The sequence below is a fragment of the Rhinopithecus bieti genome, unplaced genomic scaffold (assembly GCF_001698545.2).
Source record: "Rhinopithecus bieti isolate Rb0 unplaced genomic scaffold, ASM169854v2 scaffold_21201, whole genome shotgun sequence".
In the NCBI taxonomy this organism is placed as follows: Eukaryota; Metazoa; Chordata; class Mammalia; order Primates; family Cercopithecidae; genus Rhinopithecus; species Rhinopithecus bieti.
The window spans coordinates 390,620-409,903 of record NW_016810610.1 but is presented as its reverse complement, the minus strand read 5'-3'; the positions used below and the strand labels follow the sequence as shown (position 1 = coordinate 409,903).

The window sequence follows — 19,284 nt, the reverse complement described above, 5'->3', positions numbered from 1 at the left end:
TCTTGTCGCCCAGGCTGGAGTGCAGTGGAGTACAGTGGTACGATCTTGGCTCACCGCAACCTCTGCCTCCTGGGTTCAAGCAATTCTCCTGCCTTAGCCTCCCGAGTATTTGGGATTACAGGCATGCACCACCATATCCGGCTAATTTTGTATTTTTAGTAGAGATGGGCTTTCTCCATGTTCGTCAGGCTGGTTTCAAACTCCTGACTTCAGGTGATCTGCCCTCCTCAACCTCCCAAAGTGCTAGGATTACAGGTGTGAGCCACCATGCCTGGCCTTTTAAAGTTGTTATAAGGATTAAATGGGATAATGAAAGGAGAGCATTTAGAGTAGAATCTGATACATGGTAAACTCACTGAATGATATTTGCCGTATATATTGAAGATATATTTTCCAGTTTGCCAATCAGTACTCCTTGTTTGCTCTTATAATTCTGAATTGTGGTGGTTGTATTGTGTTCTTATGCACAGTTACATCTGTTGATGACAGATATTTCACTTCTTACAAAAATGTGGCTTCTTACAAAAAGAGAAGTGACTAAATCCTCTCACCCTCACCGAGTGAAATGTGTTGTTGTGTGAATAATGTTTGAAATTTAAGAGAAAGGTAGGCCATTGTACTTTATATTTGGTCTCTGTTAAAATACATTCTTCAGCCTTCATTTTACCTTGTATTCTTCTGTGTGTTAGACTGAGTTGTTATGTTTCTCTTTTCTTGATTGTATATACTGCTGGGTGCTAATCATCTTTAAATGGTTCATTAGCTATGATAATGGCTTTTGCTTTGTTTAATAATGAATTCTGTCAAAAGACTTTATCTTACCCACTTGAACATGGTTAATTGTGCCATGTGTTTTTCACTGGTGCCCATATAAAATTCCAGTGTGTCCTTTGAGATTGTTCTAAGGCTTCATTATCTAATGGGCTGGGTTGAGGTTTCTACTGAGTTTAATGCTTTGAGAATGGGGAGAAAGGTCTTCTCATCCCTTCTTTAGAGTTTCTTATTTTCATGACAAATTCAACTGTTTGGAGTAATAGGAGCCCTGAAATTTTGCTAAATATATGCTCTTTCCCACTTCACATTACCTAAGCCGGGAAATTATGACCAAAATATATAGCTATTTTAAAAACCTAGTTTTCAGAACAGAGTGTCATAATATTTCTTTCTTTGATTTGTAGTTGTTGGAATTGGAAGTGGAACAAAAATGTTGACCAGTATGTTGTCAGGGTCCAAGGTAAGAATACTGAAATAGTTCTGTTTTTCTTTAATGTTCTTAATGACTTACATGTATTGGATTTTATCAAATAGAAAATAAACTGAGTAAACTGCATGAATGGGTATCATTCCTGAGTATTAATTATGTCTATAAACATATCTGAGATTGAAAATATCGAGACCGAAAATTGGAAATTCTTAATTGAAAACCAATTAGACTTAAAGAAACAATGCTACAGTGCTCATCATTTAATAAAATTATATTTGGACTTTTAAAATATCATTTCTTAGATGATTGGGACTTAGAGATCATAAACGCTAGTGGCAGACTTTTACACTTTGGAATTTTTACAGAAACAATACCATTTTGTAAACCTGCGCCCTTTTAGCAAAATTATGCTTTGTTCAATGGTTATAAAATGTTTATTAAAGAAAAGAGTAGGGCCTCTTTAAGATGATAAAGTATGTTCATCTATGAGAGTAACCTTGAATAGATCCAAAAGCACTTTTCCAGGCACTTGATAGAAGAGAGAAGGGGTTATTTGGAGGCAGGAGAGGCTGGAAAGCTGTGAACTGCTGGTAGAAGGGGTCTCTTCCACCTCTCAAAGAGATAATGTCTGTATCCATATGAGTAATTAGGTGCTGGTTATAAGTGCTGGGACTAAGGGCCAATGAAAATGCATATGCAAAGAAGATTAGTATGCCAAGAAGTAGCAAAAAATTTCATTATGTTCCTGGAATAAACTTTGTTTTAAAACTGTTGCTCTAAATGTAATATAAATTATTGATAAAATGACTTTTGTTTCTTTAAAAGAATCTGTAGTCAAAGACCATTTAAAACAATTTTCAGTTCATTGCGGACTGATTGATGACTTTTGTAAAATATAATTAAAATATTATGGCAGTGTAAAATTGCTAAATAAGTTTCTACGCAATCTCATTTTCTGAACTTATTGTAGATACTGGCCTGTGGAAAACACTTGACATAGTAGTGGTTTAAGTATTAAAATAAAAGCCCTGGCCGAGCATGGTGTCTCATGCCTATAATCCTAACACTTTGAAAGGCCTAGGTGGGCAGATCACTTGAGGTCAGGAGTTTGAGACCAGCCTGGCCAACATGGTGAAACCCATCTCTACTAAAAATACCAAAAAAAATTATCCAGGCGTGGTGCTGCACACCTTTAATACCAGCTACTCTTTAGGCTGAGGCAGGAGAATCACTTGAACCCAGGAGGCAGAGGTTGTAGTGAGCCAAGATCATGCCACCGCATGCCAGCATGGGTGACAGAGTGAGACGACTCCATCTCAATAAATAATAAGTAAGGTAGGTAGGTAGGTAGGTAGGTAGGTAGGTAGATAGGTAGATAGATAGATAGATACATAGATACATAGATTGATTGATTGATAGATTTTAAAAAGCCCTGGAGAACATCCTGCATGTGATATCTCATTTTGGTTATCAACTGGCATAAAAATCTGTGTGCCATTCACTTGGAAGGAATCTTAGTACCTCTGATAAATGAAGTGTGGCTTGCTTTGTAATCTTCAAAATATTGGTGTTGAAAAATTATAGTGTAAACATTGCGTTAGAATGAAGGCGTTTGACAGTTTCTCATTAATATGTATATTGTGCTTAAATACTGACACACAGAGTTTAGAATCTGTTTCTGATACTGGTTTTTGCCAGTTGTTTAATATTTGTTTCTGTACTCCCAAAGATGAACAATGTTTATTTTAATATGGGATTGTGGATGATTTTTTTTCCACATTATTTGATATTTTCTAAAATCTATACAATAAACAAGGCACTTTTATGTTAATAATAAAAAGGTTATGTTTACATTAAGGAATTTATTTGGGTTTTTTTTCCCAAGGTAAAATATGTTGAGTTCATTGAGATATTCATTGTTCACCCCGCCTTCCCCAAACCACAAACACAGGCGCAGTATATATTACTGAAAGATTTTACTTGTAAATTTCAGGCATATTTTCAGAAATACTATGACTGAAAATGTAAGTACATCACTGACTCAGGAATAAATTTTATAACAGCCAATTTGCTGTTCAGCTACAACACCTGACTGTCATACAGTGAAATCACTGATCCTCAGATGACTGTAACATAAATAGAATACCACAGGTGCATCTTGTTACAGAAACCTAGTTCTTAGGTATTTCGTATTTCAAAAATAGGCATCATTGTCTTGTTAGCTATTTATATTTCTTATCCTTTTAGTTTTATGTACATGTTAAAAGAACTAAATCATTAAGAGTTTAATGATGAAGACTATTTTTTAATAAAAGTAGTTAAAACTGTTAATATTTTTTTCTTTTTTTAAAAGCGTTGGAAGGAATCTTAGAGATCATCCTACCTTGTGACTTTCAAAATTTTTTTGACTAAGACCCATAGTAAGAGACATATTTTATGTAGTGACCCTATAGATACATACATTTATGAAAAGGAAAAATTTCATGAAACAACTTTGTGTTAGTCTGTTTGTGTTGCTGTAAAGGAACAGTCGAGGCTGGGTAATTTATAAAGAAAAGAGGTTTATTTGGCTCATGGTTCTGAAGTCTGTACAAGAGACATGGTGCTGGTATCTGCTTCTGGCGAGGGCCTCAGGAAGCTTACACTTGTGGCCATGTCACATGGTGAGAGAGGGAGTGAGAGAGAGAGAGGCGGAGGTGCTACGCTCTTTTAAACAGCCGGATCGCGCATTAACTCATTGCTGCAGGGAGGGCACCAAGACATTCCTGCAGGATCCGCTATCATAACCCAGACAGTTCCCACCATGCCCCACCTCCAACACTGGGGATTACATTTCAACATGAGATTTGGAGGGGACAGACATCCAAACTTTATCCAACTCTGACCCTATGTATGATGTATTCTTGATACTTTCCCTTCTATTTCATTTAAAAAAAAAAAGGTGGCTGCAGCCCCTAACTTGGCCCAGATCTAATGTCTACTTTTTCTTCACTTCCTGTTTTGACAGATGAATTTTTATTTGCATCACAGTGCAACTAATAAAATTAGACTTCTGGTATGTGTAGGATGGAGTTACATCAAGAGTAGAAATATTTAGTTCTAGGATGGCAAATATTCAGTGTTCTTGTTACGGCCGTATTTACAGTACAGCCTTCTCTCCCTAGCCAGTCCTAATTGGAGATATGCTAATTGAACATGGCCTAACATTTCTTCTTGCTGAATCAAGAAACACCCTTAGAATCTTCTTCAGCATCGTGCCACTTCATACAACTACTGTCACTTAATAGGTGAAATTCTGGCCTTTTAAATAAAATCTTTGGGCCATCATATTATTTTGCTTCCATCTATGAAGACCAGGCACTCATCAGACCACCCAAATCATTTCTTGCGTTTCTTCCCATTCAGATCAGGGTAAGAGTTAAGAAAAGAGCCACTGCCCTGTGTTCCTCATTGTCTTCCTCTCTTGCCTTGGAGTGAGCTTTGTTCTGCCAGTGATCATATTTCTCAAGTCTTTTTTTTCCTCTGCCTGATCATTTAGTATTATGTGTATAATATGTAAGAAAAGCATGTAAGCTTTTATACAGTGCCTTGTATACAGAAATTGCTCATTAAATACTGTTATTACTATTCCCAAGTATTTTACCTATCCCCCAATCTCTCTCTTGAGGTCCAGGCCTGTTGGAGCTCTCTAGCTACATGTTCTGTAGACTCCTGAAATTAATTTTACTTAGGCAAGTTGTGTTGGAACTCTTGAATACAGTTAACTTCATTTTTTTTCATTGCTTTTTGTGATTACTGGTGACGTAGGAAAAATAGTGCACTCATCAGAAAGAGAAAGCATGCCAGTTCTTTAAGGGAGAGACAGACTTTCCTTGGACATTAAACTCAGAAAGAAGTTTCTGACAATAAGGGATATTAAATGACAGATGGCGATTTTCAAAAATAGTTTTACAACAGATGTAGAAATGGAGCTACATAAAATACAGTTTAGGTAAAATTACTCGGAGAGGTTAGTCTGATGTGTTCCTTTGGCCTAAGTTGATCTAAGTATAAAATGTAGCTTACCTAGAGAAGGGCAGTAGTCCCTCTCCTATCATCCCTAAATTACACTTTCTTTGAGCCAGTCGTTCAGCAAAAGCTGGATACCAGATGTTGTACTTTGAAGGAACAGACTTTGATGAGGTTTTGGAATGCTGTCTTTATTAGTTTTCTATATTGTTAATCAAAGTTGGTTACTTTATAAATGCTTTAGAAACCAGACAGAAAGGTTATGAAAACCCAAAGAATCTAACTAGTATGTCCAGATATAAAGGTACCTCCATATCTCTGTGCAGGTAAACCATAGTGGCACCTGCAGGCAAAGCCAGCATTTCCTCAGAAGGCAACTTTGTATCCGCCTCCAGTAATTAAACAAGTGTTGTCATTGGAGTGAATGAAGTTTCCCCTTCTTGGTGTGGTCAAAGGATAGTAACTTTCCCCAAGAACACAGTAACATTTTTAGGTTAACCAGTTATGAGAACTCTATATAGTGTGACTTGAATAATGCTCCTATGAAACTTAGCCAACTCTTGAAGATTTCAGAATTTCTAATCAGTTTTCTCCAGAGGCTAGTCCAGTTTGTACCTTTTCTGTATACTCTATTAATATTCATATATTTCAGAAATATTGTATTGAAAATTTTAAAGGGCTTATACTTATGAGCTATAAAAAAGAACTGTTCCTTCTTAATGAAGACATTCAAAGCCACATGTTTTGGTTTGATAGGTTTTAAAAAAGTGTTCTTTCTCATCCTCAGTAATATCCCTCTTTTGTTAGTGAAGTTTTAAATCACAAGGTTTCAAAATCACACCTCAGTTGAGATCCAAGGAAATGATTGTGTATACTTTCTGTAATAGAAACATTTTTCTTTTTCCTAAACAGTACAGAAGCTGATTTGCTGCTAGAGATGTCTAGTTCATATCTGCTGTGGGGTTCAGGGAGCTTGAAGATGAGTAAAGTAGAGAGTAGAATAATACCAGTGAGAAACTATGAGTCCCAGAGAGTACACAGGTCAATGGAATGTTCTTCAGGACTTCTCTTTGGTGCAGTGGAATTACATTGTAATGAATACAGTAGTAGAACTCACAATTCCCAGATACACGTCTTGGAGAATTAACAGCTCTAAAGCACAGACTCTATGTAGAATTTAAGCCAGTGAAAATAAGTATTTTAGACTCCATAAGATAAAATGTTAGGGTTGAATGTATACGTCTCCATGTCTTTTTTCTTCTATCCCAGTATCTTTTTGGTCGTGAGACTTTGTTTCAGCTGGAGGCTTAACTGTGTGGGTGAATTTTTCTAAGTGGTTTGTGGATAATTGAATAAAATTGAAGGATAATTATTACTAGATGCGAGGACAAGGGAAAGCTAGGAAACAGCTATGATTTCAGTCATCGGTTCACAGGGTGTGGTCTAAGGACTCCTGAGGCTCTTTCAGGGTGCCTGTTGGAATTGAAAGTATTTGCCTAGTTTTGCCTTTTTAACTTGCAATCCCACGAATACATGACAGAGTTTTTCAGAGGTTACTAGATGTGCCATGGCATCATTGCTGTGATGGCTAATGGAAGTTTTAAACATTTTCAGCTTTAATTTCTAACATAATAAATCTAGGCAGATGGATTTTTAAAAAAAATGTATGACAGAGTTTCTCAATGAGTTTTAAGTGTGTATAGGGGCGCTGAAACCAAAATGTTTGAGAACATTTTGATTTTATTTAAGAATGTTGATTTAGATATTGTCTCCCCTAAAAAGAATCCAACACGTAGCTACATACAATATAATTGCAGACCCTGGAATGGGTTGAGACTTAGCAGATAAAATCTAGATATTCAAAACTATGGTGAAATGTGAAGAATTGCACACATAGGCACTTCTCTAGCATGTATATCATTCTGTCAGCAACTTTTTATTAAGCTGCTACTGTGTTTCTATCTAGTAAAAAACACAATAGAACAGCAGTGGGAAACTCTAGCTAGGAGTTCATGCTTCAAGAAAGGAAGGATCAATAAAATATACTTGGAAAACAGTGAACATCTCTATAGGTCGTCATGTGCTAAGCCGTGTGATATGAGAGCTCAGTGAGATAAACCAGAAATGTCTGTTGTTGCCATTATACCCAGTCCCCTCTGCAGTAGTTGTCTTTATTGAAGTCTTCCCGTTACACCATAACCTCTTAGAGGGAGAGGACTCTATCTTATGTATCTGTGTGTCCTTCCCTAGCACTTAGAAGAATACTTTGGACATTCATAGTCCTTAAGAAACATGATTGAATTTGTGGATTTGATATGGGCCTTCCTTCTTTCTATGTACGGAATTTGTATCGAGCACCTACTCTTAGTCATGCTGTGGAGATGGGTAATTAGAAGTTGGGATGGATTAAGGGGTGGCTCTGAAAGCTGAATAAGGTTTGATCCTTAGAGAAGAAAGGGATTTCAAGGCAGGGAAGTGGCATATGTGCCCCAGGTGCATAGAACACCAAGAGTCCAGAGACTAGAATGGGCATTGCATACTTGGGAAACATGTTAAGGTTCCTAGTTGAATCTTGTTACAGAGCGGGATAGTGCAGATACTTTCAAGGCTCAGTCTGCAAGATTGCACTGTGGTTTTCTTATGCAACTAGACTCTAAAGGCAAAAAAAAAAAAAAAAACACACATTTTGATGCTTTGCTTTCCTTATGGGAGCTCACTGTAACCAGATGAGTCAACTGTAGCCAGTGTTACTGTGAATCATTCAATATTTTCTTTCTTAGAAAATAAAAATGGTGATGATATTATTATCTGTTATTTACCAGGGCTAGATATTGTTGCTCTAAACTCTTTGCTTCTTCTCATGAGGCATTATTATTTTCCACATTTTAAGATAAGGAAATTAAGCTCCAGCAGGAAAGACTAGCTTGATCTACAAATTTTGGTAGAGTCAGAATTCAAACCCAGCCAGTTGACCCTGGGCCCGTGCTTTTACCATTGTTGTACTTCTCTCGTACTTCTCCCTGTGGTATGCTTAATCAAGGTTGATTGTCCCAAAATACAGAAGCAGGAATGGGTGTCTCAGGTGATGAGACTGTGTTTATTTACAAAAAACTAATTTTTGTCAATACCTATGAAACTTTAAAAAAATTAATTCAAATGTGTTGAAATATTCCCTTCTGTATTATATTTATTTTTTAAAAAATCTGAGCTATATAATATTAAGGTGATTTCATCAAAGACCCCTTAAGCTGTTATAAAATGTCTGCATATTTAGGAAGTCTTGAAGTTTTAATATTTTTCTCATTTTTGTGTTGGGTCCCTTCACTAGCCTAATAAATTTGTAATTAATAAGCTTGTATTTCTGCAAAGTACTTTGAACTTTCTTTTATAAAATTGCTCACATAAATACAGATTATTTTCAGTGGGAAATAGAGTTCTTGCACTTTTTTCACTGCTTCATGTGATGCCCCAAATAAAATTTGCGTTTGACCAAAAGAGAGTAGTGAAAAGAATATGTACTACAAGTGTGTCCTAAGATGAGAAATAAGACAGTCCTCATGTAACTAAGAATGATCTAATTCTTCACTTGTGAATAAAGATCAGTTCTTAGAAATGATTCTTGTTCCTGAGATCTTAAGTAGTAATTTATCTTTATTAAGAAAATACATGGCCGGGCGTAGTGGCTCACGCCTGTAATTCTAGCACTTTGGCTTTGGGAGGCCAAGACGGGTGGATCACCTGAGGTCAGAAGTTCAAGACCAGCCTGACCAACATGGTGAAACCCCATCTCTACTAAAAATACAAAAAATTAGCCAGGTGTGGTGGCGGGTGCCTGTAATCCCAGCTACTCCACAGGGTGAGGCTGGAGAATCGCTTAAACCCAGGGGCCACTGCACTCCAGCCTGGGCAACAAGCAAAAACTTCATCGCAAAAAAAAAAAAAAAACCCACATGTAATAGTTAAGTCACTAACTCTGTGACTATACTGGTTTTGCTCTTTTTCTGCAGATCTAGCTTTTGTTTAAATGCATGACCTAGTTACTAAGAATTGTCTTAGTATTTCATGTAAGAAGTACTAAGTTGGTTTATTTAAAGTTAATTTTAATTATTATGTGTGGGAAGATTCTTGAAACTTAACATGGCCATGGGGTCAGGGCTATTGTACCATTCTCTCTACTCATGGATAGACTTGAAAATTTTCCTTAAACAAACTTCTTAGTATAAAGGTGGTTTGAGAAATTTGTTTACAATAATGACGGTCATAATTATTAAGCCATAATTATCAATAAAATCGGGTTTTTCTTTCTCGTATTGGCTAGTGTGAGACGTTTGTGAATGCTCTTCAGTTTACACAATTGCTTTCCACATATTAAAAACAAAACCATTTAGCCTTTATTTTGTACCAGGTTGGTAGTATTAGTAAAATTCTGTATAAACTTCAAGACATGCATAACAGTATTTCTTTGCCTCATGGCCCATTTTCTCTCTTGTTTCCCTTCCTCTAGAGATATATTGCCATTGGAGAACTGGGGAAAGCTACTGATACACTAGATTCTACGGGGAAGGTAACAGAAGAAAAACCTTACGGTAAAGCTCATCTAATGTAGGCCTGTTTTCTAACATTGACGGAAAGTTTCTGTGAAGGTAGAATTTTAAAACAGATCTAAGTGTTCAGAATTATTCTTCCAAATAACCTCCTTGCTTGCAAAAGCACTTACGGCTAGGATTTACGTTGTTTTCCCTAGTAAATGAGCAACAAAGCGGAGATACTCTGTTAGATTTTATCTGTCTTGCCATTAAAAAAAAAATTACCTGTCAGCTGTTGAAATAAATGTACCAGGCTTAGTACTTTAAAACTCATCATGTTTTGTGCTTCTTGGACTATGTAAACAGAGGACAGAGGGTGAGCTATTTCTCTGAAGTAAAGCAGAACTCACTGGGGCCCACTTAGTTCCTACTAACCTTCTTCCTACCCCTACGGAAGGTATAGATAAAGAAATGGTTCCTAGCAAGCTTTCACAGTACTTGATGCTGTTTATATCAGCACTTGCAGTTTTCTTTTTTTTTTTTTTTTTTTTTTTTTTTTTTGAGCGGGTCTCGCTCTGTCGCCCAGGCTAGGAGTGCAGTGGCCGGATCTCGCTCACTGCCAAGCTCCGCCTCCGGGGTTTTATCGCCCTTCTCACTGCCTCAGCCTCCCGAGTAGCTGGGACTACAGGCGCCACCACCTCGCCCGCTAGTATTTTTTGCATTTTTTAGTAGAGACGGGTTTCCCGTGTTAGCCAGGAGGTCTCGATCTCCTGACCGTCGTGATTCCGTCACGTCTCGGCTCCCAAAGTGCTGGGATTACACGGCTTGAGCACCGCGCCCGGCCGCAATTGCAGTTTTCTAAGTCAGTTCACCTGTATGATTATGTCACCAATTTGTGGACTTTCTGGGTTTTTTTTTGTTTGTTTGTTTACTGCTATCTCTTAGTCGTAGGCAAGCCAGCATTTGGCCCCCTCATAGTTTTGTGTTGATTATCTTTATTACATATTGCGTATTGCCCCAGTAGTGAGGACAACCTTTTTATTGTTCATAATAGCTTCATTTATTCTGTTAACATTTATATGTAGCTTAGTATCTTGCTCAATTAATCAAGCAACATAATGAAAAGAAAATTGCTAATTTATTTCAAGACTTTTCAAAACAGATGTTGAAATATTCTTGGGATTATTATTATTAGCATAGCAGACCCTCACTTAATTGAAAACCAGCTTTAACCTTCAACCAGAAGACTTGTAAGATTAAGGAGGCATAGGGCAATAAGAGGACATCAGAGATTTTCAGAGTATACTAAAGTATTCATGAGGACTTATGTAATTAAGTTTCCTGTATCTCTGACTCTATTTACCAAACCATAATAAGGAGAATGATTATTATTCAGAAGAGTAGTCCTGGGGTAATATAATTAAGGCTGGGGGGTACCACGTGGTGAAAAATATAAGGCTCACTAGAGTAAACAAATCTGGGTTTAATTTCTAGCTCTGCCCTTATCTAGCTGCGTAAATTTGAAATTTTCTTAGTCTCTTTATGTTGCAGTTTTTTCATCTCCAAAATGACAATAATGATAGCAACCTCATAGTGTGATTATGAGGATTGATTGGAGGAGAATGAATTTGGAGGTCTCATAGAGAAGTCATGAGGCTCTTACAGTAGTGCAAGCAGAGATGATGGTAGGTTGGACCAGGGTGCCAGTGGTAGAGACAGAGTTTTCCTATTAGAAAAATTTCCCATGATTAGGAAGTAAAACTGGCAAGACTTGCTTTTTAGTTGATTGGATGGGATAGTGAGGAAGTTGTCAACCATGATCTAGGTTTTGGGGTTTTAAAATTGGTTACGTGATGGTGTAATTCACTGAGGATGCTGAAAGTGGGGGACCAGGGTGACAAAAATACTTAAACATAGCCTTTCTTCCTATTCTTAAGCATTTTAGAATTTTAAAAAGCTCTATGCTGTGTTAGGTAATTTGTAACCTTATTTACTTATCTTAAATAAAGAAAGCTCAGTTTGTTAAATCATCTCATTGTAGCGACGCAGTAAATCATAGCAAAACTAACAACTTTTTTCGACTGTGAAGAGAAGAGCTTCCTACAGTTTATTGAATAGTATTTGTAGTCCCGGAAAATGAGAGCTCAGAGAATTTTGCTGATGGGTGTGATTTTTCTGTGTGCTTACAGTAAATCAACAAATATTTTTTTATTTGTTGAAGCTGCTATAGCAGGTACCAAGGGAAAGATAGATAAATGTAAGACCTAGCCTGTGTCCTTAAGGAACTTACTGTCTAATGGAGAACTCTGATCAATATTCTCAACCTTCTGAGACCTAATACAGAGACCTATGACCAATATCTTACAATGCCTTCTTTACTATACTGAAATAAAATTCAGAGATACTTGAATTTACTTATACATTTAGAAAAATCAATATGATATTGTAAATGGAATATAAGTAAGAAATAAAAGTAATTTATAATAAAGTAGGTGCATTCATATGTAAACACACAGATACTAGCACACTAAAAGTCTTTTGGCTGGAGTGCAGTGACGTGATCTTGGCTCACTGTAACCTCTGCTTCCCGGGTTCAAGTAATTCTTCTGCCTCAGCCTCCTGAGTAGCTGGGACTACAGGCATGCGCCACCATGCCTGCCTATTTTTCGTATTTTTAGTAGAGGCGGGGTTTCACTTTGTTGGCCAGGCTGGTCTTGAACTCCTGATCAACACTCAAACATACAGCATAATTGTAAATAGTGAAAAGTGCTATTTAGGAATAATAGAGTGTTATGATAGAGAACAAAGGGAAAGGCCTTGTTACATGCTTTGATGTTTGAGTCTAAGCCAGAGACTCATTTTCTTACTCCTCTGAGATAGCTTTCAGCTATCTGACATAACAGTTAAAAATAGTATTTGTCTAGATAGGACAAAATGACTTAACATTAATTTGCCATTGACTGCATACTGAGTTACTTTATCCAACATCAGTTGTTCTTGACAGGTCAATTAAAAACTGTGTTTCTAGTTGTTACAATGACTGGGTGTGGTGGTGACACCAGCTGCCTTCAATGGGTGGAGACCAGGGATGCCAGATGTCCTGTAACACAGAGGATCGTAGAACACAATGAAGAATTGTCCAGTGTACTGCCAGACTTCAGGATGTCTGCCGGATAGTCATGCAGGTGTATTTCTGCATGACTGAAACCATGGGGCTGAAACCATGTCTGTTTTGGTCCTCAGTGTATTTGTGTTGTAGTATATAGCATACAGAATGACATATATGACATATAGAGTTTGAATAAAAAAAAGATAGGTAGCAGAGGCATTCTCAGAAAAGATCATTGCAGTTAAGCCGGGAAAGGCACAGCATCTTCCTGCCTTTTGCTGCTGTCTTCTCATCCACGTCTAGGTATTAAGTGTCTGCTACTATTGCTGGTGTCTCTGAGGACACACAGCTTCAGTGTGCTCATCTGTTCTCCACTGAGCTCAGGACACTAGGACCATAGCTTCTCAGGCTAGATGTGGACCAAGCGTCTGGGAAGGCCTAACTGTCCCTGTAATGGGAGTAGTTTTTTCTGTCCTTCCCATGAGGCAAGAAAGGCAGAAAAAAAAAGTGGAATCTCATGCTAATCTTTTATTCTAAACGCCACCACCCCTTAGTCCTGAGATCAGATGTTACCAAGGACTTCTCAAATGGATGTAGCTAATGTTGTATCTAACAGTACTGGCTCCTCTTGGACTGTATATGGTTTGGCTGCTGAGACTTATCCTGGAGTAAGCTCAAGAGTTGAATTTAGTTTCAAATTGTGATGTAAACCAATAGGGTATATGCTATAATTGGACTAGTGTGTAGCTGGGTATAAAAATTCTTACAGAGCTGTTTGTATTTAAACTTTTCATTATAAAATGTTGTACAAGTAAAGAAAATGAAACAAAAAATAAAGGTACAGCTCTATCAATTTTCACAAAACAAATATCTGTGCAGCTAGCTATCACCCTTAGTCAAGAAATAGAAGATTTCTAGAAACCACACTTGTGCCCTATCTGTCATTACCCTGTCCTCCTTTTGCAAAGATAACTACTATTCTAACGTCCAACACTATGGAGATGATTTTAAAACTAAGGCATAGTTTTGCCTGTTTTGAATTTAGTATAAATAGAATTAAACACTATGTGTCCTTTTGTGTCTAAATTCTTCCACTTAGTATATTTTTGAGATCCATGTTGGTACATGTATAAGTATTTTGGACTTTTTTATTGCTATGTAGTATGCCACTGTGTGAATATACTACACACATACTGTCCCAGTTTGGGGCTTTGTGAATAAAGTGCTGTGTATATTTTATACCTGCCTTTTGGTAGACATATTTCTACCGTCATTTCTCTTGGGTATATACCCAAATCGAATATAGGTCATATATTTGTGTGTGTGTGTGTGTGTGTGTGTTTGTGTGTGTGCGCGCGCATGTGTTCCTGGGTTATAGAATGGGTGTATATTTAACTGTACTGGAAATTGCCAAACAGTTGTCCAAAGTGATTGTACTTGGAACACTTTGCATTTCCACTAGCAGTGCATAAGCATTCCACTTGCTCCACATCCTTAGCTATTAATAGTGTTTTTAATTTTGGCTGTTCTGGTGAGTGTGTAGTCGTATTCCATTGTGGTTTTGATTATTGATGAGATTCAGCACCTCATCAAGTGTTTTTGGCTTACTGGCCATTTTCTTTTGTGTATTATCTGTCTGTTCGGGTCTCTTACCCATTTTTTATTTGTTCTTTCCCTTTTGAGTTGCCTTTTTCTTATACATTTGTATGAGTTTTTGTTTTTTATTAAGCACCTTCCATTCGAGATGTGTAGGTTCTTTATATACTCTGGATATGTTCTCTTCTTTTGGCTATGTGTGTTGCAGATATTTTCTCCTAATTTGTGGCTTGCCTTTTTCCTCTCTTATCTTTTGAAAACCACAAGTTCTTAGTTTTAATTTAGTCCAGCTTATCAGGCCTTCTCCTTTATGGTTGGTCCTTTTGGTGTCCTGTTTTAAGAAAACTTTTCTGACTCTTAAAGCATGAAGATATTTTCCTATGTTCTAGAAGCTGTTATTGGTTTGCCTTTCATGTTCCCTCTGCAGTCCACCTTTTTTTCCTGCGTGGATGTCCAGTTGCTTCAGCACTTTCCCAGTACTCTTGTGTTCTCTCCTTCATTACACTCAAGTACCCACTTAAGCTATTGTTTAAAAAAAAAAAATCTATTTTTTTTACGTTGATCAGTTTGTTTATACTTGTATGTACACCAGACTATATTAATTGCTGTAGTTTTAGACTGTCTTGATATCTGGAAGAACAAGTCCTTCCTACCTTATTTCTTACGTATTTTTTTCTGTAGGTTTTTTTTTATTTTTATGTTTTGAGGCGGAGTCTTGCTCTGTTCCCCAGGCTGGGGTGCAGTGGCACAATCTCGGCTCATTGCAAGCTCTGCCTCCCAGGTTCACGCCATTCTCCTGCCTCAGCCTCCGGAGTAGCTGGGACTACAGGCGCCCGCCACCACGCCCGGCTAATTTTTTGTATTTTAGTAGAGACAGGGTTTCACTGTGTTAGTCAGGATGGTCTCGATCTCCTGACCTTGTGATCCGCCCGCCTCGGCCTCCCAAAGTGCTGGGATCACAGACTTGAGCCACCGCACCCGGCCCTATAGGTTTTTAAAAATAATTTTCTTATCAAAGTAAAGAAGTTGCCTTTTATTCCTAATTTGCTGAGTTCTGGTTTTTTAAAATCATTAGCAGACATTAAACTTTATCAAATTTTTTTTCTGTATCTCTTGATTTTTCTCCTTATTTACATATTAAACTAACTTTACATTTCTGGAATGAACCCAACTTAGTTGTAGTGTGTTATCCTTTATATAAATTGTTGCATTTATTTTGCTAATATTTATTTTAGGATTTTTGCATCTGTGTTTGAGTGAGATTACCCTGTATTTTTCTTTTTATGTCCTGGACTGGTTTTGATATCAAAGTTATGACGACCTCATACAAGAGTTTGGGTGGTGTTCTCATTTTTTCTATTCTCAGGGCGAATTTCTGCTGTTTTTTTCCTAATGTTTGGTAGAATTTACAGGGTGACATCTGTTCTTGAGTTTTCTTTGTTAGGAAGGTTTTAAACTATGGGTTGGATTTTTTTCTACCAACTATTGGTTATACTATTTTTTATTGCTTATATCAATATAGATAATTTTTTCTCCTAGGAATTTGTCATTTCATGTAAAATTTCAAAAATATTGGTATAAAGTTGTTTATAATAGTCCCTTATAACCTTTCTTTTATTTTGAAATATCAAACTTGGAGCAAATAACTTTTCCTAAATTACCCAAGAGCAAGCTCAGCCATGATGTCCCACCACCCCAAATACATTACCACAATTCAGTTTGAAGACCCTATTTATTTTTTAAAAACAGCTTTCTAGAAGTATAATTGGCATACAGAAATACTGTATTTAAAATATATAATTTTAAAAATTAATATACATTCACTTTTAAAATCATAGCTATAATGAAAATAGTGAACATATTTATCATCATAAAAGTGTTATACCCCTCTCTCCATTGTGAGTTAATTTTTGAATATGATTTCAGATATGGATTCAAGGTCATTTTTTGCATATGTACATCGTTTTGTAACCATTTTTTAAAAGACTATCCTTTCTATGGTTGCCTTTGGACCTGTGTCAAAAAACGGTTGTCCATATCTGCATACTTTTATTTCGAGACTTTTAATTCTATTCCATTGATGTATTTTATTTTCAAACCACTACCACACTGTCTTGATTATTGTAGCTTTATAAGTCTTTAAATTAAGGAGTGTTAGCCCTCCAACTTGTTCTTTTTCAAAGTTGCTTTCTTGGTTCTTTGCATTACCATATGGATTTTTGAATCAGCTTGTCAATTTTTATACACACACACTCAAAGCCTACTGGCAGTTTGATTGAGATTGTTTTGAAGCTGTAGATCAATTTCAGAAGAATTGACATCTAAACAATATTGAGTCTTCTGACCCATGAAATAAGATATCTCTCTTCATTTATTTAGGTCTTTTATAGCCATAGTTTTGTAGTTTTCAATATCAGATCTTTACATCCTTTGTTTATGAAATCTCTGAGTACCTCAAATTCTGAAGTTTCGGTTTCTAGTAGTTCATTGGTAGTATATAGAAATGGAATTGATTTTTGTAGATTGATCTTGTGTTTTTCAACCTTGCTAAACTCACTTATTTGTTCTAGTTGTTTTTTGTATAGATTTTATATTAGAATGGCTCTAAAGTAGACTTTTTCCCCAGGTCTAGATTAGCTCTGCTCCTAAAGCATGACTTTTCTGGGATGTCTGTCAAATGACCTGTGCATTCAGCAAAGTTTCTTCATTCTGGATGGTTAAATTAAAACATCCCCCAGCCTTGTAGGAGCTTTGGTAATACTTCTTTAGTTAATTTTGTAGAGACGGTATATATGTATGTGCAGCTTAGAATTTAGTCAGAGTATCAAGGGGGCCTTCATTAACATTTCTTTCTCTGTGTGTTTTCCTCAAATTCCAGCTGCCATTACTTCCTCAGATTCTGATCTCTGTTCAGTGAGATCACTGTGCTTTGACTATCCCCCTGTCTGTCCCACAGTTAAGAAAGCACCTCCAGACAAAAGCAAGTGATCATGGGACTTGCTTTGTTTCTCTTTCCTCAGGGATTACGGTCCTTGCTGCCTGTTGTCTGTCTAGAAATTGTTGCTTAATATATTTTGTCCAGTTTAACAGCTGTTTATGGTGGCAAGATTTGTCCAGTCACAGTTACTCTATCATAGTCAAATATGGTTTTTAACTCAATCATATTGGTTTTAGCTCTATAGTCCAGTTAAGTCTCAACTATCATGTTGTGAGTTCACTGGAAAAGTAAAATTTTAAGGAAATAATGATGTATAACATCATCTTGTATATATTCATTTTATGAAAATGATTTTAAAAAGTTAATTTCAAATGAATGCTGTCACTTTGATGGCTTATTAATTTGCTAAACAAAAAATAATTACCCAAGTCCTACAACACTTGTACCTCTTTTACCAAATATATTTATTCTGCCTAATTATTGGATATATTTACTGTGGACATTTTATTCTGTTTCTTTTTAAATACTTTGGAAGTAGAGTCTTTATACTTGTGTTATAAGAACAATTATTATTATTTCGATTGGACTTATATCATGTTTTGGATATAGCCATTTTGTACTATATACTCATGTACCACAAGCTTAGATTTTATTATAAGATAACTTGCTGTGTAGGCTGCCTAGTAATTCAAACATCAGATGGATGATTGGCCTAGGTGACTTTTAAATGCCCTTCAGCCTTGAGATTCTATTATTCTTCAGCAAATTAAATTCAGTAGATGTCCTGAGTGCCATTTTAATAGTGTATGTTATATAAGAAAAATTATCTTTGTCTTTGAGAAGCTTAGAATTTCATGAGTGAGATAATACCTACGTGTGTGTATGTGTGTGTGTGTAGAAATAGAATATGTAGAAAGAAGAGAGAATAAATGTAGAAAGAGAGAATAGTTAAAAATTATGTATGATTAATTACAGAGTGAACAGCACAAACCACAGATGCTTGACATGTTCAGTCAGAGAAAGAGACAGTATGGCAGAAGTAGAATGAGAAAGAACACATCTTGTCATCATGTGTGTGGTGATATCAGCAAAAGAGGGCCACCAAAGCAGCACAAAGGAGTACACAGTTGCAGGAGTGTCATTAAAGAGACCAGCTTAGCAGAAGTAGAAAGTTGTTTGGCCTTGTTTTAAAAAATATGTGGCTAAGTTGTGAACTATTGCAATTTTGTCAACAGTGGCATTTCCTTCAGCAAGTGCCAGCTTGGTGACAGCCTTGGCTGTCTAGATCTGGAAATCTTACATTTGTATAACTAAGGTTCCACTAGTAATAATGTCTTAATATTGCCATAGACTAAAATTTTTTCATAGAAAAATCCTCATCTGTATCATGAGATATATCTGAGAAACAGTATGCTATCTGAGGTCTGCCTTTTTGGATTCTTTTGAGTTTTATAGCTCTTCTGTCTGTTTGAGTCTAGTAGATTCTAGTCTTTTGTTTGTGTTTAGCTTTTAAGGGTCAAGGTCATACTGAGGTTAAAACTGTCTTGCTGGATTGATATTAAAATCTGGACATAGTATTCCATGCTGACTTTTAATTCTGGTATTGGAAGAGTAATTCAAAGCATACTCGTTTTTATTTAATATTGTTCAAATAAAATCAAATTTAATACACATATACCAGAATAAAAAATTTAGATAAATTTTCTACAAAATGGTAAAAGCACTGAAATTTCTTATCACTGGGTGTGAACTAAACAGATAATAGAATACTTCTGTGATTTAGTTTATTACTAAATAGGAAATATGTATGAAGACATCTTTGAGTATGAAAATTCTGAATTTCAATGTATCATAGGTTTTAGTTTTTAAAATTGTAGAAGTGTACTTTTTGTCTTTTTTTTTT

At 36.2% G+C, this 19,284-nt stretch overlaps 1 protein-coding gene across 1 annotated transcript in view; it reads left to right on the top strand.

Moving 5' to 3' along the window:
* Positions 1-19,284, top strand: part of TRUB1 (TruB pseudouridine synthase family member 1) — a 39,157-nt gene that overhangs the window by 11,653 nt on the left and 8,220 nt on the right. The window contains exons 3-4 of the mRNA XM_017892462.1: positions 1,179-1,234; positions 9,717-9,814. Of these exons, the coding sequence (XP_017747951.1) occupies positions 1,179-1,234; positions 9,717-9,814 (154 nt within the window). The remainder of the gene's footprint in view (positions 1-1,178; positions 1,235-9,716; positions 9,815-19,284) is intronic.